Here is a 21,895-nt window from a genome sequence, read left to right as displayed (position 1 = left end):
TTGATTTAATATTTTATTTTACACATTTAAAAAAATATACACACTCTAAAGAAAATTATGAATATATATAATCACGTTAAATACGTGAATATTTATCTCATTTTATATAAATTCATTATACTTTTTTTTACTTTATGATTTGATTTATATTGAGAATTTTACTCTTGTATTAATATTAATATAATTATATTTTTATTTTTAAAGAAAAGGGAGGTGATGAGCCAAGAAAGGCTAAAAGCCAAATCAACTGCTTCATTTGTAATAATTATTAAATTGAAGAACAAACTGCTCCATTTATAACACCTCTTAATGACGTGTCGGCTTCTTATTTATTAATTACCTGGACCCAATTATCTGATTATTCCTTTTTTAATTAAATTATTTATAATTCTCTATGTCAATTATTTAAATTCAATTAGTGTTTTGCTAATGTCACAGGATTAGTTTGATCATTTTTTAAAATTATGTATAATACAGCTATTATTTAATTGATCAAATTTTATTTCGATAAAAATTTATAAATAAAGCATTTGCTATGGCTATTAATATTTTTGCGTCGTTTATAGATGCACCGGCTAAGTCATAGTTAATTAGTATTTGACACATTTTTTTACTTTTAACGATAGTATTTAGTCGTCATTACCAAAACTAATATTTCATCAATGATCGGTTCTGTTAAACGAAAATAAATGATTTTTCTTTCAAAATAGATATCTAATAACAATTATATTTTCTCTCGCTAAATTATTTTCATATATGTTGTTGATAATTTATGCAAATAAATATTAGTATTATTAATTTAATAATCCTGTGAGTGAGAGGAGCAGGAGCAATTGCAAAATAGAAAAGCGGAAGAGGACAGGCACCCAACCCAAAGACGCAAGCTCCAGCCAATTATATCCCGCCACGTATAACCAAGACGTGGATCAGTTATGTACGTGTGGGTCCAGCAAGTGTCGGCCGTGATTGGATAAAGCCATAAGACTGAGATGGGCGGTGAGAGAAGGATGATTTGACACGTGGCGAGAGGGTGGGGGGCTGATGGGCTTCTCGAGATGTCCAATAATGTAATCGGGTGCAGCGCACTAGTACGGTAAGGCCTCGATCTCCATTCATGGATCGTTGTCGGCTTGCACAGGGTGTTCGTGGGACCCGCCCGGAGGACAAGTGGTCGGTTTGACGCCTTGGGTTCACTTTCGGAATATCGATGATGCTGCTTCCTTTGCTGTTCCAATTCTGCTTTCCGTAGTATATTGCACGTGCAAGGGCGCAAACTGGGGCATAGGAGCACGTGATGGGTGGTGCAGGCCACCAACGTTTTTGTGGTGTAAAGTGGAAATAAATTAGGGATCATTACACCATTCTCCCTCTAAATTTTGTGTAGCTTATTTAATTAATTAAATTTGCTCATACTAAAATAAATAAATAAAATTCAAATATAAACTCAATTAATTTATTAATAACTTATTAAAGATGAAATAAAAAAAATCAAATTATCCTCATAAAGCAAAGATATACCTCCTCATAAATTAACATGTGGAGAACAGTTTGACCAGGAAAAAAATGATTTGACATGTAATAAATCAGTATCAAATTGCGAAAAAATTAGAATGTAATAAGATCGATTTATAAAGAAGAAAAGGTAAACGACTCAACAAATATGATTTTTTTTATTCAAATCTGGTGATTAAAATAAATAAATTTAGTGAATTTCAACTAATTAAGAGATCTAGTTATTAGACAAAAGCAAATATATCAAATACAATTTCTAATATAAATTTTTTAAATTACATGAGATTTATGTGTAATTAAGCCAAACTTTAAGAGAGAGCAGTGTAATTTTAAGCATAAATCATTTTGAGTAATTTAAAGGGGAGTGGGGCGCAAGTTGCTATGCTAATTATTAGAATCTCCACATTCATTTTATTTAATTGATGAAGTTGAGGCTATGTAAATATATATAGGATTGTGAGTCCAATCTCACTAATATGTTGATCGATTTTATTTTAATAATAATTGTGATTAATTATATTCTAATATTGATAATTAATAAATTAATTATTTATGATTGAGATATATTTAGTTTAAAAAAATACCTTATCAATTCATTTTATAATGCAACTTGACTGAAGCGTCGTGCAAAGGGATTGGTCTGCTTTGTGAGCTAATTTCTAAATCGACCAAAGAATTATTAACATTATCATGACAATAAAGTTTTGCTTTAATATATGCATATATTTTTTTCAACTTCTATAATAGTTTCTTCTTATTTATTTATTTATTTTTATCACTTCTCAGGCTTTAGATATATGTTTAAATTTATTAATATTCAAAATCAATCTTCAACAATTTGGTTCATTAAATCATATTATTGGTGTTTATCGGGAAAAAAAAATAAATTAGAACTAATATTATCATATTAACACCGAACAGGTAGGGTCCAATGAGAAATAATTTAATTGAAAAATTCAAGAGATTATAGATACGAGTTTCACCGTGTAAATATTAATTTATTTTAACTGTTTGTTGATTTACGTAATAATTATTAATTATAATTATTTGATATTTAATAATTAATACAAATAAAATTTATGATGTAATCGTAATTAATTCACGTAAAAAAAATCAGACAAGCAGGCAAGATGGCACGCATCTCTAAACTATTTCCAGCTGTGAAGACAAGGAGGATATTACCACAAATACCTAGTTCATTCACTAAAACCAATGATGCCAGGAATCTTTTTTGTTTAATTTAAAGACATCATCATTTGATCCAGCCTGAAAAATGTGCTATTTGTTACTGAAATGCATATAGGAGTGCAGTACCACTATATAAGTCGTATGATTTTTGGCATATTCTAAGATAATAGGAAGACTAATTCATAAAATGGGAGTTAACACTCCGATACTTATATTAGTAAAGTGTTTGAAAATTTTAAATAAAAATATATGATCGAGTAATGATTTTTTTTTAGGGAAGTGGGGAAGGGGTTTTAAAGATATATTGTCACTTTTTTGGGGTAATTGAATAAATTTTCTAATTATAACTCATATATTTGTGTATTATTTTTTCTGAATTGTACGTAGACTAAATATAGGCCCCGTCGCTATCAAATATATATTGTCAAAGCATTAAAATTTAGAGTAAAATGTGTGGTATGTGGTGTGTTACATGAAAACCATACATTCTTTTCCTCTAATCAGATTGATAATGACACGAATCAATCTCTTATCTTGTTTTGTTTTCTTGATATGCCAATATCTAAACCAATTTCAAATCTCAAGAGTGCTAATTTGCTTAGAAAACATAGTCACAAAACTAATTATAGTTTGATAGATAAATTTGTACGGATTCATTACTTCATTTTATAGGTGATTGTTACTCTATATGTCTCAATTATCTAAGAAATTCCTACAAAACATACAACGATCAAAATTACATCACCAAGACCGATCGTAAGAAAATAATAGCGAAGATCATAAGAATATTAGGACAACAAATAGTGTAGCTTGAAGCATGGAGAGTGACTGTTTATAAACTTTACACAACTGAACGATTGAGTTTGAACTACATATACTAAAATGATCCAATAATTAGGATAAATCCATAAATATTAAGATTTAGAATATATTAGGCGGGATCGTAAAAATCTTTTGAAAATCAAAAAGTATTTATCAAAAAGGTACCTTCATAAGATATATATTTAACAAAATAATCAATTATATCATAAACACATATTATTAATAATTTGCTCATGAATGAAACAACATAGATGATAAAAGGCAATTGAGTTGTGAAAATGGGCAATTGGGCTGATAGTCTATGCAATATTTGTACAAAAGAGGAAGCCCGCCCACAAATTCCGCTGGCCCATGGCTGCTAACTCGTGATTGCTACATAGAAATTCCAATTTTACGCGTTTTCTATTATTTTAGTTTAAATCGCGTTTGATGGGTCTCAAACAATTACAATAAATTGTATTTATTATATAATCAATGTAAAGTTTAAAAGGAATAGCAACTTATGTGTAATTTTCTTAGCCATGCAATTAGTTGATCTTTTTTTTACCAAATTTATAGTTTATAACACACCTTAGTCAACGAAGCCTTATTTAATTGACGAAATTATAATTTATTAATTTATTATAACAATAATTGTTAGTTTTATTGTATTAGTAATTATTCATTATTTATATATATTTGATATTGATATTGATTTTTTATAATTGTTCGATATTGATAATTAGAATGTATTGACGGTTGATGATTGAAACCTATGATGTCATTAAAATTTTTTGATATTTTTTTCATTGTAAGTTTATTTTTTTAGTATAAGTAATATAAATAATTTTAAGATTGTTATTCAGTCATAATTATCTATTTTAGGTATTAATATTGAGCGGATTCAAAATAAAGTAAATAAAAATTAAAAGTGATTAAATTGAATATGGGACTAATGAGTGAAATAAAGTAATTAAGGGTGATGATTATAAATTAATATTGTATGTGGTATGTGGTGTGTGGGTGAAAGATGTAAATATGCAATTCACAAAGTAAGTGCAGAATTACATAATAATTCGGATTCATAGTGAAATATATTTCCCATTTTCTCCGATCGTCAGTCGAAAGTCGCCGTCGTGGTAGGGAGTTCTTCTCCACCGAGTCCGCGTACCTTGACTGGAGATAAAGAAAAAGAACACGTGAGTTCGTTGCGAATGTTGATGATTGATTCTGTATAACGAGACGGCACAGAGAGGAGTGAGGAAAAAGAGCAAGTGCAAACCGAGGGTAAGAGGATGATAACGCGATCCAAGTTGGCCGAGCAGCTCAGAGAGTATCAGACTCGATCCAAATATGATTGGACTTCCGGTTCTTTATTCTCCACCTCCTCCGCTCTCGCCTCTTCTAGGTATTTCTTTTTAATTGTGTTATCGTTTCTTTTTTTCTTGCTTTGTCAGAATTTTCATATGTGTGTTTAAGGTTTTGTTTAATTATTCCAAGGATTTGACGAGTGAGTTGATTTGATGAGAAACTTTGCCCTTTTTCAGATGTTATAGCTCAACTTAATCAATCTGGGGATTCTGCATATGGGAAACTTGTGTTGTTAAATCTTTGAGATTCAAGAATGCGAAAATGATTAAATTAGAATTGAATTTCCATCTTAATGGGTTGGCTTTAAGATATCTTTTCTATTGGAGGCATCCGTCAATGTTAAATGTTTAGGAGATTTTGAAACTTCGAGAAATAGTTTGCACTGTTTATATAACTTTTTCTGAGTTTTTTGTTAACTTTGTGGATGGAATCATAAAGTCTTCAAAGTGAAGTATCGGCACGTGGTTCATGTGTAAGGATTTGCACAGAATGGTATTCCTTTTGCAATTAGTTTTTGCTGTATGTGGTTGAGCACTTGCAAATTTTACTACTGACCTACTGAATTAGGACGCATCAATTATGATGCTACTGAGTGTATCCTAGGAAGAAATTCAAAGTAAGGCATATATACTCAGATACCCAATCAGATGATGTTGCAGAACAAATTAGCCAGTTATTTTCATAATATTGGGCATTAAATATCTCATTTGTGCTGGTCTATACTTTGTCAAGTGAAACTGGTAAATCGAGACCCAATAATTTCTTTCTTTCTTTGGGTTGTTTAGTTCCTGTCTTATGCTCACTGTTGTTTAGATAGAATCTGCCCTGCAAAAACCAGTAACTGCTGTGATTATGCAGTAAAATTTTAAATATTAAGTTGCTCAAGCGAGTTTACAGTGAAGTCAAAGTCACAAGTCTTTTTCACAACATTTTAAAACGATCTAAAATGAGTATCTATATTGGGCAGTATTTCTTTGTGCTCTGCTGATCATAAAGATTAAGTAACTCTAAATTAGCATAATAATTCCTAGAGACTAGTTATTTTCAAGTGCAATGAAGAAACTCACAAGTGAGATGATTTGCATTTGGTATGTGGAAATATTTTCCTAGCAAGTTGAATTTGTTGGTTAAAGTCATTGTGAGATTGAATTACACATGCAACATTAATGCGCTGATAATTGTTTGACATTGTAATTTCTTGGGAAATTTAAAATTTGAATATAGCGTGTATTCTCTGTTGCTTGTTATTTAGATGAGATTGACTTTCAGTTTTCAAACTTCTTGGAGTGTCCATCACACTTTGAATGTTCCGGCCAATTTTTTTCCCTGCAAAATTCTATGGTTTTGTTTCCTATCACCTTTTTTGATATAAACCTGAATCAATTTAATTGCTTGTGTATCATACATCAGCACTTCCAATATAGCATCTGATGTGATATTTTTTTTCTTTATGGTTGCAGGGTTGATGTTGCAGTCTTTGTTATATGGGAGCTTGTTATTTTAGCATTCTTTGTGTTCTCAGCTGTTTCATTATACTTTAAGCATTTAAGGCTTTCTATGTTTTTGTTATGTACTACACTGCTTCTGCTTTTATGCATGAAAATTACAAAGCAAGTAAGAGTTGCTCGGAAGAAGCAACGAAGGATGCTTCTTCCATTATCTATGTAGGTGCCAATGAACTGTAAACTTTTCCACAAGTGAGTCAACTTTTTCATGTATATTTTGAGAGTTCATGGCCATTGCTTTTGGTCAGTTTATCTTCTTTGGTGTTTGTTATATGTAATAGCATTTAAACCTAGCTGATGAAAAGAGCTAAGTGGTGTCCTTGCCCCTCCGAGGAATGATTAAAGCAGTGTGGTAATCAACTGAATTGTGCAGTTTTGGTTTGACAGGTTCATTGCCTTTTAAGATTGTTTACTTTTCTTGAAGTCTTTATTTTGCTTGATTTATTTGCTGATTTCAGTCAGGGTTTGTTCTAATACAGTTGTAATTTTTCTAACCACTTCTTTTTATTGTCCAAGAGATGGTGAATTCTTCCTACCACTCGTCCTCCCAATTTCTGAGGAAGCAAGCTACCCATGTTCTAATCAAATATGCACCTTGATTTTCATTCTTTTGGTATGCACACTCATACTTTTTTCTCATAAATCCTGATTTCACTACAGTTTTGCATGTCTTTATAGCAACTGCAGCAAATTCCCCCTTGTTTCATCTGCTTTGCTTATTCTGGCTTGAAGAAGTGGATCGGAATTCCTTGTGTTGCTATAGTCCATATTGCTCCAAACACTAGCAGCACACTCAAGATCATTCCAATAGATCCAAGCAACCAATTTAACCACCACATTGAACTAAACTTCTGGGGTTTCTTGATCCTAATCCACATCAAGCAGGGATATGCAAGAGTGACAGGTAAGGCGATCCCTCCAATCAACCCCGCCAGGCTTTTCAAGAATGGGAGTGCAACAGATATGAAGAACGTGAGGCAGCCATAAAATACTCTAATCCCTGTTCTAAGCCACCAAGGGCATGGCCCATTCTTGTTGCTGGTGTATCTGAACTCCAGATTGTCAAAGGCTGGCATCGCATATATCTGGAATGAAGTAAGGCAGTTGATCACAACAAAGAGGCTTGTTAAACCCAAAATCACCCTTGATGTATCGTTCCTGTGATATTCATCCAATGCACTCAATAGCCCTCCGTTTGCTGGTATCTGGAAGAATTCCCATGTGATTAGATCCCCAAAATTTCTGACTTGAAAGTAATACTTTGGCAGATGAAATTTTCTATTTTCTAGAGGTTGAGAGATAAGAATAAGAGTCACTAGCTTTGAGCACAGTCAAGATTGGTTTCTGAAAGTTAAGCTCGTCTTCTGCGTACCTTTACTTATAGCTTTTTAGTTAAAGTCTGTCTATTAGTGGAAATTTAACAGGTGAAACAAGTGCAGATTTTGACCTCTCAGTGACATTCAATGGGCTAAACATAGAATCTTATTAACTGTACAAGCCTTTTGTGGTTTGAAGTTGAGACTCTATGGGCGAAACTTCAATGTAATTGCTCCAGCGAACCAAAATAACCCTTCGTTGGTAATGGGCTAACTCTTTTAAAATTTTAGGAATAATTATATTTACACCCCCAAATTACAGTCTGTTTACACAAGTTAAATCTATCTTTTGGATAATTATACATATACTCACTATATATGTCAACATCATTTATACATTTATATTTTTTGAAAAATTACATATACACTCTTAAAAAATGCAACATTATTATATAAATTACTGCTTTTAATATTGTCAGGAATGGTTTCTGTGGTCATGCAAAGAAAAGAAATAATTTGTGTAAATAAATGTTAATTCAGGGTGTAAACGCAATTATCCCAAAACTTTAAGGCGTGTACTATGGGTCCAAGCGGAACTTAAACTAAATCGGCTGTTGTTAAAGCAAAACTTTGTTTTGGGCCAGACCTCATTATGCTTTCTCGAGCATTTTTTTTTTCTAAATACTGATAAAAGATTAAATTTTAATTTAGCAAGTGATTGAAGTGGAGGTGCTCACCAAATTTCCATACGCCCAATAACCCCCTACAGCCATTGGAAACAAGCAGCATGCGATGATCAGATATGAAAATTTCACTCCCTTCCACATTGGCACACTTGATGGATTCTTTACAGTTGAAGGCATCGTTCCCTGCAAAAGACAGACGGTACACCGTAGAACTCAGACACTGTGTCCGTAGTTTTATTTCATCATCGTTTCACATGATACTCCTGTGAAAATTGTTTCCTTTCCTAACGATCATGTAAATTCCTTACCTGAATTTCTAAGACAAGGTTGTGGCCCCTAAAAGCAAACGCAATGATACCAAGAGCATTCAAAACGCTGCAAATGTTCCCGACATCGGATTTTGTCCTCACGGGCTCGTATGATACACCCATTGGCCTAATCTTGGAGACAGACAGCACCCATGTTAGAGTACAGTATGTGACTGCCGTGGTTGCACCAATCAGAGAAACTCCGGCGATGGAGTTCAGGTTGGGAAGCTGAGTCAAGATGATCGCTGAGCACACGAAAACTATGTACCACTCCACAGTCGACAGCGAATTGGCATTGCAAGTTGTACCACACACAGTGTGGAAGAAGATTTTCAGTGTGCTTCCTCCCATCATTATCAGGCTAACACAGGTTCCACCTGCTAAATACAGAGTTGGAAACAGGGCCAGTATCTTTCCCAGCCTTTCCCCTGGAACATGAAAATTGATCAAGAATAGTAGGACTAAATGCATTTTTGGTCCATTAACTTGGGGTCATTTGGCATTTTCATCCAACTTTTTATGATAGTATTTTGATCCTACATTTTTTATTTTTTGCGATTTCAGTCCTTTTGTCAGGCAAAGTTTACTTTCATTGGCGAAAAGGATGAATTCTGCCGAGAAAAGGGCTGAAATCGTAAAAATAAAAAAGATGTACACCAAAATGTTACTCTAGAAAATCAGGATTAGTACTTTAATACTGGGATGAATTGAATTACCAAAAGCAACCATTGAAAGCCTGAGGTATCGACTGTATCGCGTCCCAGGAACGGATTCATGGAGTTGAATCAGTAACCATAAAGTGTATAATTGCCATACAAAAGCCAAAGACAGGCTTATGATTCCCCAAACCCTGAAAACAGTCAACACAAACAAGCCTTATCAATCACATAATGTCCTGCTCATGACAAATAAAATTTCACTTCTTGGACAAAAACCATGCACCAATCGAACTCACCAACCAAGTGTGGTAAAAGCAAGAGGAAGAAGAAGAGCCTGGAATCCGATCCCGGAGCTGAGGGTGTGAAAAGCGGCGTAATAGGCATTCCCATTCCGGGACTCAGTTATGGGAAGCCATGAATCCTGAGGATCGAGCTTGGTGAGATGGCCGACTTCTTCCAGGTAAGTATGCATGCTGGCGATGGCCTTCTTCATGGGGCTGGCCAATGGTGTCATAATGCCGGAAAACGGGCTTTTAGGGGTCTTTGGAATGGAGTGTTCATTTAGATGTGGTGATGGAGTTGAAGAAGCTGATTGAATAATATGTAATTGTGATGGTGGGTTTGCGACTACCGGGCTTGAGTTCATTTCCACAAGCTCGCTCATTCTTGCAATGTGAATCAGATTATAATCACACACACTCCTGTTTTGTGTGTGTCTACTGTGTTTATCTCTCTCCTATGCTGCTGTGTGTGTCTTCAGACTCAACTGAGCTAATGAGGTTTATATAGAACTTAGTTCATGTTAAATAATTTATTATTTGATGTGGGCCATTCTTGGAAATTTCAACTCAAATTGAGTTTGGTCAATTATATATTAATTAGAACATAGTTAATGTATATTTTAAAAAAATAATTAATTACGTTATTATGTGACTGTTTTGATTCGATAAAAATTGATTTGTGTAAAACTTTTCAATTTGTAGACTTGTTCCTTAATTAGCTGTTATAATAATTCTCTTGATTAGGCTTTACTGAAAGTTAGTGAGTTTATGTGTATATAGTTTTAGATTATTGTTTTTAAAGGCAATAATTGAGAGTTGGCAATATTATATTATTACTTTAATAAAAAAAGTTTTTTTTTAATAAAAAAGAATTCCACTTAATTCCGATATAGAATTTGATTTTAAGACGTTGGCCAAAAAAATAAAATAATTGATGAAGCATTAATCGATGCGTCTATACTATTTCCCGTGGTAATGTGACCTAAAGAAAATTTTATTTCGATTTAGAATATTTTAGCCTAAATCAAACCTGAATTAATTATATCGCAGGTATAATACATAATGATTAATCACATGATAAATATATCATACTTGTTCTGTAAATTATTTGATTCGACCAAATTTAATTTGAATAAGAATTTTGCGTCACAAAATAATCACATCATGAAAGCATTTGTACATGAATATATCTCAAATATAAGGGTTGTGCTGATCAGAATTTTTATAATTGACTTACCGTCATTAAAAATTAAAATTTAATAACATAAAAATCAACACAAATTAGAATACGTATATGTTTAATCCCATCAAATACCTTAATAATGATACCAACTCAAATCAAATGTGATAATATTTAGGTTTAGGATTCATGGTAATTATTATCTATGGTTGTTTAACTGGGAACTCTCAACTGATCACATAGAATGATTGTCGGGAGGAAACTTCCATTCTTAGAAACTGGTTGAGGAAGGCAATTTCTTGTGTGGGTGGTGAAAAATCAATCCTAATCAGACACAACCCAAACCAGATGAACATAAGATGGGGAGTTTAAGGATGATGACGACAAGATGAAAGGGCCGGTACCACTTTGGCTGCTGTTTCCTAATTAACACAAAGTCGGTGAAATAATTAAAATGCAAACAAATGTCGTAAAATTTGTTTGGTTTCACTCATGGAGACATCATGCAAATCAAGATAACTGCCCTCTTTCGGGATCGTGTTTTTTTTAATATCACATTTTTGTATTATAAAATTATAATTTAAATATATAATACATATGTAAGTGTGATAGTAGCATGCGACACGAAAGTGTGGATAGAAGAGATTAGACATCTTCAGTTTTACATTTTACGTAAATTTTGTTGGATCATTGGGAAATCTAGGCTTAAATATATTTTAATTTGTATTATGCAATTTTGTCATTTTGATGTTTTTATTTTTGATCTTTAGGGTTGCAAAATAGCATTGTAATTTTTTGATATTTTATGATTTTGGTCCTTCTTTTGTAAAAATTGTAGGGATAAATCATGTTCCCATTACGATTTTGGCATTTTTTATCCTTTATCTCTCTTGGATATCAAAAGAATTTTCTAACTTTTTGATATTTTGCAATTTTGCTCGTTTTGAAGCCCAATTTTGCAAAAATTGCAAGAATATATTATGTCCCACATCATTTTTTTTTTTAAAAATTTTTTCTACATATTGACAAAAGTGAACCAATCTTAACAAAATCCCCAATTTAAGTGAACCACGTGAGGCCGCACATAATTTATTCCGGCGATTTTTACAAAGAAGGACCAAAATTACGAAATATCAAAAAGCTACAGGACTCGTGCAATTCTAAAAAGATAAAAAATAAAAATGCAAAAGTAGCTAATTTTTTACATAATCCAAAATATATTTAAGCATGAAATCTACAAGTACAAACATTAAGATGATTATGGATAGAAGAATGAAGAATTTGTGTGTAGCATGTTAGGCTTTCTTTGATCAGTCTGACCACTACTCAATATTATTAGATGCTTCTTTTTAAGTGAAAAAGAGCAGTAGGTGATAATGCAAATCTGAATCAGAGTGATTGTGTGGTTGCTTTACATATAGTAGAGAAATGCAAGGAAATTTCTGAGTGACAACTTTTAGGAATGAGTTTAAACTACATAAACTAGGACCATTGTTGCCATAAACTAGGCCAAAGTTTCTAGGAAACTGTAGTTAGCCGCCGCACATTCTTTTGGAACCATCTAAATTATATGAACACAAATTTCCTGGAAAGAATGGAGTGTCGATGACACTTTAAAACTTAACCCTAACTGTTGGGTTTGTAGTTTGGATGGAATGTGTTGTGTCTTTTTATAAATTAAATTGTAACCAACTCATGGTGTGTGATATGCTATGATTTGATTATCAACTTAATGGAGTTGATTAGACAAAGGATTAATAGGCACGTATTTATTTATCACGGTTAAATAAAATCAATGCAAAAACATAAATTTTCCACCAAGAGAAAGTTATTTGCCATGGCTTTTAACCATATCAAATGCCAGATTCTACGATTAACTACTGTTGCATGGTTGTAGTTAATGATTATTTATTTTTAATTATAATAATAATTATGGTTAATATTGTATTTTTTTTTAATAACGTGATTGTTTCACGTCCTAGAAAATGGAAGGGTGCATTAGTGAATACTGAGTCAAACCACACATACACTTGTGTGTAATTTATGTATGTTAAAGATAGTGTAGTAAATTAAACAGATTATCCTTAATTCGAAAGCCACTTTGATTTCCAACTTTTTAAAGGATGTCCTGACCATGGATGCATTGCATGGTCCCCGGTGAAAAAGGGGTCATTACCAAGACGCAAAAACCACTTTGAAGCTACCAAAAATATATATATGTCTGGCTGCTTGACGATTACAATGATGTCATCTGATGGCGCAACCTACAAACCTCGAGAAAAATCAATGTATGGAAACGACATTCATTTGCAAAACCAAGAACGTCGACCACACATATATATGCCACTTTATGTACACCAACTAAAGATAAAGTGAAAGTAAAGCCGTAAAAGCCACAACTGACCTTAGCTTGATTCATCATCATATACATACATTACTGCTCCATGACAGGATTTCATAGTCCTGTAATGATGTCGGAAGCACATAATTATAAGAGTCTGCATTGCATAATTAGTGTAAAAACAGTCAACCATACAAAGCCAAACCTTTTTCCATCCTTGGGACAAAAGCAACTTCTCTTAATTTCTCAAAATCGAATTTATGGGTTTTAGATCATTTTGTTGTTATAAATTAACACGGTACCATATTATGCCAATTACAACAACATACTTATTACAGCAGTATAATTAAATCTTTGGTTTAGCTGATGAATGATGATGGCTGAAACTTTTATTAGCATATCAAGAAAAGAAAGCTACTCACAAGAAATTTTTGTCCTAGTGGATAAAGGATTGAAAATTCCATCAAATATATATCTAGATTATATTGAATTAAATGGGATAAAAAGATTGCAAATTAACTCGATCTGCATCAACTTTAATTAATATATAGATATAGATCATATATACACGTGTGTGTGTGTGTGTGTGTGTGTGTGAAACACATTGCTGCATTGAGGATGACGATATCTCTTAATTATACTTTATTTAGGCAAATTGGAGATGATGATGATGATTTTAGATAAGTGATCTAACTTACCAATGAAGCGCGACACCACACACACACATATATATATATATATATATATTATAAGTGCAAGATTGCAACCATTCATACAATATGTTTTTCCAGAAGGGATCTAGACGAGGGGATTGGATATTTTATTTCAAATTATAGTATATTTTTTTTATTTCATTTAATATATGCACACCATGATGTGTATATGTTAAATGGAACAAGCGATGTATCTTATTTGGAATAGATAAACCAATCCAACGACTGCTTCGCACACTGAATACATAAATTAATGTTGATGAGTCGATCCTTACAAGAAAGAAAATTATTGACAGGAAATTTAATTCCACTAGCTACATACAATAGAGTAGTGCAAGCTAGATGAAGTGTATATATTTTAGTTGAATATTAATCCTACTCATGAAATCAGCAGAAATTTCAAAAAATTTTAAGGGAAATAGTAAGTACATGGCTGATCATTTGGATTTGGTATTGATATATTATGATTGATCCTAGTGAGGCTTGAAAAAGCTAACTTCAATTCCAGTGTCAATCACAACATAAACGCCAGCAGCAACCAGCAAGACTGTCAGCAGAATCCCTGAAATCCCCAGTCCCCAGTTTAGCCACCACATGAAGCTGTGTTTCTTGGGCTTCTTGATCCTGATCCACATCAGGCATGGATAGGCAAATGTCACAGGAACTGCAATCCCACCAATCAATCCTGCCAGGCTTCCGAGAAATGGGATTGCCACTGCCACGAAGAAGCAGCCATAGCCGAACATGACCCTCAATATCACCCTCAGCCACCAGGGGCATGGCTTCTTCATCCTCTTGGTGATTTTGGACTCCATGTCATCAAACATCGGCATACCGTATATCTGGAATGAGCTCAAGGCATTGATTATCACAAACAAGCTTATTAATCCCAAGATTGTTTGTGAAGTGTCTCTCCCGTGGAAGGCATAGATAGCTGTCAGAATTCCTCCGTTTTCTGGTATCTAATCCATGAAAATAGCATAAGATTGTTATTTCAAGAAATGCATGACAGGGGTGTATCCAAGTGAACATACCTTATTTCCGTATGCCCAGTATCCTGCAATTGCAAGAGGAAATAGACACAGCGCTACGATAGAATATGCAGCCTGGACCCCTCTCCACATGGGCACACGAGATGGCTTCTTTTCGCTTGACGGCATAGTTGCCTGCAAAACAAAATTCAGTAACAAGATCACGTTGTGTCAAGTCAAATGCAACTACTGAAACAGAGTACTTGTTGAACAAAAACTTAAGTAAATTCTCATTTATGCATGCCTGGATTTCAAGAGTGACATTATGTCCTCTAAAAGCAAAAGCAATGATCCCAAGTGCATTCAGAACTCCAAAGAACCACTCCGTGTTAGTGTTGGGTTTGATGCGATCATAAGACACGCCGTCAAGTCTTCCCTCAGTAACAGACACGATCCACATGATTGTGCAGTATCCTATAGCTGTGACGGCCCCAATCAGCGACACACCAGCAATGGAGTTGAGATTGGGGAGTTGGGAAAGGAGCACGGCAGCGCAGGTGAAGACCAGGTACCACTCCACGGTGGTTAAGGGCTTTGCCACGCAGCCGTGGCCGCCGCATACAATCTGATAGAAAAGCTTTGAGGTGGAGCCGCCCACCACAATGAGGGCTACACATGTTCCACCTGATAAGTACATGATTGGAAACAGGGCAAATATTTTCCCCATTTTCTCTCCTGTAAGATTGTGTTCACAACATTGTTGGATTGTCAGAGTTGTTGTCATGAATGATTACATGTGTTTGGTGCAAGAAAATGTGCAAATAAAATTGAAATCAGTGCGAGTACCGAAAGCAGCATTAAAGAGTTGGAGAAATCGGCTATAACGCATTCCGGTTTCAGTGGATTCATGGAGATTAGTCAAAAGCCAGAAGGTGTAGAGTTGCCATACAAACGCCACTGTCAGGCATATGATTCCCCAACTCCTGCATGGGATTCAAGAGATGTTGCTAAAAACAGGGCCCAAGTAAAACCACATTTTTTCTTTTGAGGAACAGGTTAAGAAGCTGTAGAATTAGTTCCTGTACAATTTTGTAGCTTACTCAAACTTAAGAAAAAATCTCCTGGAGAGGAATTGAATTTTCTAATTTTCATTTTGAAACAAGATTATGCTTAATGCCATAATTTCTAATATGATATTACTTTTGTAAGTCTTTAATTTAAAATAGTAAAGTAGCAGTAAACTTACAGTTTTCACTCTCTTTTCAAACACCTCATTTTTTTCAAAATAAACATTGAAACTAGGAAAAATTGCACCTTTGGTTTTGAACTTTATAAGGTTAATATTTTTTGTTGCACATGATTGAAAAACATCGTTGATGTGATCCCAAAGCCTAACAGATTTGATCCCACAAGATTAGTGCACGAAACCACATCTACAACGTTGTGGGACTGAAAATGTTTACCTTATAAAATATGAAACCAAAAGTACAAATCCTCCCCTCCCATGGCTAAAAATGCCATTTTGCCATCCAAACTTAAAGCCTGATCAATAAAATAACCTAAAAAACTGATTTCATTTAAATCTTCATAAAGTTGCATATTCTCTATTATAAACTTAAGTTTTTCCTTCAAATTTTTCGATTAATTTCATTAGCAATTTATAGGACAAAATGTTTTCTTAGTCTCATAAAGTAAGGGTAGAGTTTGTTTTGGTACCACAACTATGGCTAGTGTTGCTTAACATAATTTGATTTTAAGTCTTATAAGATTAAAAGCGCCACTCGACATAGTTATGGTATCAAAAAAAATTCTATCCTTATATTTTATATGGAACTAAAAGAATAACATTTGGTCCGCAACTAATATATATACAATAAATAACAGTACTAACCATCCAAGAATGGTGAAGGAAACAGGAAGCACAAGCGCCTGAATTCCAATACCAGCACAAAGCGTGTGAAAAGCTGCATAAAAGGTGTTTCCATTCCTGGACTCCGTAATGGGAAGCCAAGCATCCTGAGGATCCAACCTCGTCATCTTTATCGCCCTTCTTATCGGGCTCCCCAACGGGGTAATGAAATTAGGAGTCCGAGAAGTAGTCATAGTTTTCGGGTTCGCCCTGTCATGAGCATTACTGCTGGCTGCATTTGGATGCTCGATGGACAATAACAATGGCTTCCTCGACAGAGAGGGTGAGTTGTACTGTGTCTGCATGGGAGGGGCCGAGATCTCCCCGCCGTTCACTGGCGGAGCTGTCGGGCCAGTCTCAACCACCTCCGCCATGGTTTCTCTCCCTCTCTGTAAACTATATATATTGAATTATGCAGCTGGTTTTGTTACTATGATCATATGGATCGGCCCGGATAGTAGATATGAAGGTGCTGATATATATATATATATATAGTAAAGAGGAGTTTGATTTGATGCATGTCCAAGAAAATCAGAGGGTTTTGAATGTGTGTGAAGGTTTGACCAAGTAAATATTGTGCTGGTAGACTACTCGGGCTGACCGGCATTTTTGTGCATTTAATGACTTTATTATTGATTTTAATTATTTAAGCAATCATTAATTGAAAAAACTCCCTGTTCCACTGCCATTTCATTTAAAAATTTAAATTAAAAAATTATTTAATATTAATATCTTAACGTACTTGTTATTATTTTGTTCAAAGATAATAAAATAATTTTATTACAACAAAAGGAAGGGTAGTAATTGTGTGCTACTACTTGTCAAAATCAATGGTGAAGAATTAATATTGTTATTAATAATAACTAGACTTAAAAATCATTATAATTTGTCAAAATAAAAATAAAATTACCTAATCACTGTACTGAAAAGTTGTTAGTTGAGAAAAATATTACTTGTTTACTAGCAAAGCAAAGCAAAGCGTGTTTATGAGGATGCAAAAGCAACTGAAAAAACGTCACTTGGTCTCATTTTTCCATTAGACTCGTGAACCATTAAAATCTAACGAACAACAACCTTTGACTTATAGGGGCAAATGTGGGTCCGAAGTTGTCTTCTTTTTTCCTCCATCTAGAAGGGGGACTGTGACTGTCTGCCTGCAAATCAAAATTCAAAAAAGAAAAGAAAAAGGAGTGAAGAAGTTGCATGAAGATTAGATGATATAATTCCAGGGTTATTGGAGTTGACTGTTAAAACCGAGTGATTAACAAGTCTTTAAATGGAAACTCCCCCAGTTGGTAAGTCAACCCCAATTATTTTCATAGGCTCCCTCGTATCGTTTATGTAAATTTGTATTCATATTAATCACAAAAACGGATGTTAATTTAATAATTTACGTGGCATCGAAAATTTCCATTTTCATATGAAATTTATTGTGCGTTGATTTCTATTTTTTTTTATGTCTCTTTCTTCTCGAATGATTCGAGTTTGAAAATGAAGCTTTGTTTTTCTGATTGACTTTTGGAGCATTGAGGCTACTAGTTATCGTTAGGTCGTCCTATTTGAATTCGAATCCAAATTCAAGACATTTCTCTAAATAATTTATCAAAGTTAAAAAAATTTCAGAATTGTTCATTCTCATGTTTAATCATTGAATTTTAGTCAATTATTTTTTTAATAATTTTCACAACACGCGCTCTCATCTCACATTAGAGATGAAATTAAATTAAATCCTATGTGAAATGGGAACTTATAAAGGGTTAAACCTTTTCAACAAGTGTAATTCTGAAGTTTCAAATTCTTGCTCGTTAACAAGAATTCACTTTGGAATCCAAACGTGCATGTATGACCGTACGTAATCTTTTTTATACTATTATTACATTTATGATTTTAGATATTAAAATTTGGATACAAATATTAGAGAGTAAACAAATTATAATTTAGGTGATCGGTGCATATATATATATAGAGAGAGAGAAAAAGAAAGAAATGATATTATATATATAGTTTGTTGAATAAGTAATTAAGCATGATGGAGGTGCAGTAATTAGGTGGGAATCCGTTGAGCTCTAGACACCCAAAGTACTATACTATACTATTACATGCCTATCTAGATTTACCAACTTTGTAATGGCTTTCAAAAGTTAATTATATGTTTGGCAACCATAAATGTCTTAAACTAAGCTTTTAATTAATTTTATATTTAGCTTATGGGGGCTTTTTTTATTCCGATCTGGAACTCTTAGTTTTCATTCAAACTTATAATAAAAATGATTCGTCGTGATCTCAATATATACACAAAAATTTCAATAAAAATGTGTGTATATACATATTGATGAAATTATTCAACATACGACGTACAAAAAGCACATTCTTTATCTCTAAAGATAGGGTGTCCTAACCATCCAACCGCCTATCCTGAATAATTCTTTTTTTGTCAAATTATTGCCAATATAATTATAAAAAGCTGATTTTTCAGGAATTTTAAACTAGGCTTCAGATAAACTTTGACTTTCTGCTAGCCCGACGCTAACTCTTGGGTATATCTCTTGCTGGAATTTGACAAGTTTGGGATGAAATCCAATCATCTTACCCAAACATCCGCCTCTAGCACCAAAACCACCCTAAATATTCTGGCAGGGGAATATTTGGAGCGATGCAAGATCTGTCCATGCTAAAATCGGTGAAACTCGAACCCAATCAATTACTCGCTCCAACTGAGTAAACATTGTGAGAGCTAAGCCCATGAACCTTTCACGGCCATCTTGAGAGCCCTACGGGCTCAGAAACAACTGCAATGGGCTGCAGGTAATAAACTGCAGCCCCCATCATTTCTCAAGTACAATGTTCCTAGCCCATAAATCTACACCCTCCTTTTTCAATCCTTCATGTGCTCAGACTCGGACGTTTCTACATTTCTCCAGCGATTAAGTAAATGCTTTCAGGACAGGACTAGGGCGTTGGTCTCAGTAAATTTAATAATAGAAACAGGATTTGCCTTTTACCAAGAATGAAACACAGTCACAAGACACTTGATTACCTCCACACAATACCAATCTCTAGTTTTATCTCTTCCTTCACCTTTTTGGCTTCTTCCAACTACCATAACCCCCTAGATACTTCATCAAACACATCAAGGCACACTCTTAAAGCCCTTTACATCCCTCCAAACGTTCAGCAAACTTGAAGCCAAATTAAGACACAGATTTTCATGCTCATTCCCATGAAGGTGAGCTCTAAGAAGCTAAGCAAGATCGTCGGCAAGTGGAAAAGACGGGGTAGTTTTGTCGTCTACTCCAAGGATAACAAGAGGTTTGTCGTGCCGTTGCGCTATCTAAATCACCCTATTTTCAGAGTGCTGCTGGAGATGGCAGAAGAGGAGTATGGATTGACAGCTGACGGGCCGTTACAAGTTCCTTTGGAGAAAGAGTTAGTAGACTACATTCTTTGTTTGCTGAGGAAACATCCTACTGAGGAAGTAGAGAAGGCAGTCCTGTCCCTTGCATCATGCCGAGGGGCTACTCTGCAGGCACCGAATCAAGAACGAATGGGAACTCCAGTTGTATCTTGTGGTTGAGCAAATTTTGGGTTTTTGATAGGCATAGACACAAGTAGAAAGGCAACATGTTTCTTGTACATATAGGTAGGTATGTTGCGATGTTTTCACTAACCTTTAAGACTTGACCAGAATTTGTTGAATGAATCCTAAGTGAACTTTTTGGCCTTGTTAAGCTGTGTACTTTTTAAAAGCTCAAATCTGACCTGCAATGATATGATATCCTCTTGCAATTCGCTAATCTTTTGTCATTATGATCAACTAACAAGGGTAATATGATCAGGTGAATTAATATTACATACTTGCTTCTACAAGCCAGACAACCTTGTAATTCACTAAATACATTCACACTGATCAAATGTAATAGCTCTTGGCCCTAAATATAACTGTATGGTTTACAGGTTCACATTTTAGAGACAGCAAGCTTGATTAGATCCTTCCTGAGTATCTTCCCTGAAGGATTCTTTGGAATAGAAGCCACAAATGCAACTCGTCGAATTCTCTTGTATGGAGCCACCTACAGCAAGACAATTGTGTAAAATTTTAGCACATATTGTCAATTAAATAAGAGATATAAATTGTAAAATCAAATGTTATATAGCAGTTTGACCTGTTTAGCAATGAAATCCATCACTCCGTTCTCTGATATAGTACTTGCTGTTTTGCGTACCACATATGCCATCGGAAACTGCCCAACCTCCTTATCTGGGAACCTATGATGAATCCGATCATGGAAACGATTTAAGTCAGAAAGAATCAAAGCTTTAAATCCATAGTCGTCTAACTATACTAATATCATGATATGATAGTTGTACGTCGTTGAATTAGCTTGCATAGCCAAATAGACCAGTCATGAAATGAACTTACGGGATAACAGCAGCATCAGCAATTTCTGGGTGAGTGAGCAACAACGCCTCCAACTCTGCAGGAGGAACCTGCGGAAGCATACAGCGTAAGTTAGCCACCGAATTAAAACCACAAAATTTGCATTGCTGCATGTTCTTGATGATAACTTGAAAAACTGATGATACTTGAAACATAAATGGATGAGATAAGAATGCAGCATCTTTGTTCCTTCACCTGATAACCCTTGTACTTGATGAGCTCCTTCAACCTGTCAACCACAAAGATAAATCCGTCCTCATCAATGTAGCATAAATCTCCAGTTCTCAACCACCCTTCTGAATCCAGAGTCGAAGCTGTGGCCTCTTCATTGCTGAAATAACCTGCGTTGTATTGATCCACGTTAGCAAAGAAAATGCATGAGACGTGAATTATCACAAATTGCACATAGCATAGGTGAAAGTTTAGAAACAAGAATAAGAATCCCATTACACAAAGAAAACACTCTTCCAGTCTCTGCACCTTATTATTTCTTGATTCGTTTATACATAATACAAAATGAGGTTTTTTTCCTTCTTCAAAGGGGTAAATGTAATTTAACAAAATAATTCTCTGTTAAAATCTTGTTTAACAAATTATCCCCTTGTGTTTTTCGAATAATATATACATACATATCATTATAAATATTAATATTATGTTGTATGAATATAAATATAATATATTATATAATTTATATATAAAATAATATTTTATTATTA

At 34.1% G+C, this 21,895-nt stretch overlaps 5 protein-coding genes across 5 annotated transcripts in view; 2 read left to right on the top strand and 3 right to left on the bottom strand.

Annotated features, from left to right (window-relative positions):
* LOC105177970 lies at positions 4,512–7,055 on the top strand. The gene is made up of 2 exons (XM_011101291.2): positions 4,512–4,909; positions 6,333–7,055. Exons 1-2 carry the CDS (start codon positions 4,797–4,799, stop codon positions 6,538–6,540), a joined length of 321 nt encoding a protein of 106 aa, XP_011099593.1. The 5' UTR covers positions 4,512–4,796; the 3' UTR covers positions 6,541–7,055.
* Positions 7,021–10,100, bottom strand: LOC105177961 (lysine histidine transporter-like 8). The gene is made up of 5 exons (XM_011101279.2): positions 9,643–10,100; positions 9,404–9,537; positions 8,688–9,115; positions 8,431–8,562; positions 7,021–7,582 (listed from the first exon to the last, which is right to left on the bottom strand). The coding sequence occupies exons 1-5, from the start codon at positions 10,008–10,010 to the stop codon at positions 7,094–7,096; spliced, it is 1,551 nt and encodes a 516-aa protein (XP_011099581.1). The 5' UTR covers positions 10,011–10,100; the 3' UTR covers positions 7,021–7,093.
* On the bottom strand, positions 14,073–17,251 carry LOC105177951 (lysine histidine transporter-like 8). Its single transcript, XM_011101267.2, has 5 exons — positions 16,724–17,251; positions 15,679–15,815; positions 15,137–15,567; positions 14,896–15,027; positions 14,073–14,823 (listed from the first exon to the last, which is right to left on the bottom strand). Exons 1-5 carry the CDS (start codon positions 17,113–17,115, stop codon positions 14,335–14,337), a joined length of 1,581 nt encoding a protein of 526 aa, XP_011099569.1. The 5' UTR covers positions 17,116–17,251; the 3' UTR covers positions 14,073–14,334.
* On the top strand, positions 19,962–20,315 carry LOC110011563 (auxin-responsive protein SAUR66-like). The gene has a single exon (XM_020691749.1). The coding sequence runs from the start codon at positions 19,962–19,964 to the stop codon at positions 20,313–20,315; it is 354 nt and encodes a 117-aa protein (XP_020547408.1).
* Positions 20,515–21,895, bottom strand: part of LOC105177940 (4-coumarate--CoA ligase-like 5) — a 4,160-nt gene continuing 2,779 nt past the window's right edge. Inside the window, exons 2-5 of the mRNA XM_011101255.2 lie at positions 21,375–21,520; positions 21,162–21,229; positions 20,905–21,007; positions 20,515–20,811 (exon numbers count right to left, since the gene is read on the bottom strand). Of these exons, the coding sequence (XP_011099557.1) occupies positions 20,698–20,811; positions 20,905–21,007; positions 21,162–21,229; positions 21,375–21,520 (431 nt within the window). The 3' untranslated portion in view covers positions 20,515–20,697. The remainder of the gene's footprint in view (positions 20,812–20,904; positions 21,008–21,161; positions 21,230–21,374; positions 21,521–21,895) is intronic.

The sequence above is a fragment of the Sesamum indicum genome, linkage group LG2 (genome assembly GCF_000512975.1).
Source record: "Sesamum indicum cultivar Zhongzhi No. 13 linkage group LG2, S_indicum_v1.0, whole genome shotgun sequence".
Taxonomy (NCBI): Eukaryota; Viridiplantae; Streptophyta; class Magnoliopsida; order Lamiales; family Pedaliaceae; genus Sesamum; species Sesamum indicum.
Note: the sequence above shows the minus strand (reverse complement) of the source record. Positions and strands in the feature narration are given on the sequence as shown.

Bases quoted from the DNA above. Each gene is read 5' to 3' on its own strand.
- LOC105177970 (XM_011101291.2), top strand. From the start codon at position 4,797: ATGATAACGCGATCCAAGTTGGCCGAGCAGCTCAGAGAGTATCAGACT. The intron at 4,910-6,332 runs GTATTTCTTTTT...TTATGGTTGCAG, and splicing joins TCCGCTCTCGCCTCTTCTAG to GGTTGATGTTGCAGTCTTTG.
- LOC105177951 (XM_011101267.2), bottom strand. From the start codon at position 17,115: ATGGCGGAGGTGGTTGAGACTGGCCCGACAGCTCCGCCAGTGAACGGC. The intron at 15,568-15,678 runs GTACTCGCACTG...ACAATCTTACAG, and splicing joins ACTCTTTAATGCTGCTTTCG to GAGAGAAAATGGGGAAAATA. The intron at 15,028-15,136 runs GCATGCATAAAT...TTTGTTTTGCAG, and splicing joins ATGTCACTCTTGAAATCCAG to GCAACTATGCCGTCAAGCGA.
- LOC110011563 (XM_020691749.1), top strand. From the start codon at position 19,962: ATGAAGGTGAGCTCTAAGAAGCTAAGCAAGATCGTCGGCAAGTGGAAA.
- LOC105177961 (XM_011101279.2), bottom strand. From the start codon at position 10,010: ATGAGCGAGCTTGTGGAAATGAACTCAAGCCCGGTAGTCGCAAACCCA. The intron at 9,538-9,642 runs GTGAGTTCGATT...GACTGTTTTCAG, and splicing joins GCTTTTACCACACTTGGTTG to GGTTTGGGGAATCATAAGCC. The intron at 9,116-9,403 runs GTAATTCAATTC...TTCATGTTCCAG, and splicing joins GCTTTCAATGGTTGCTTTTG to GGGAAAGGCTGGGAAAGATA.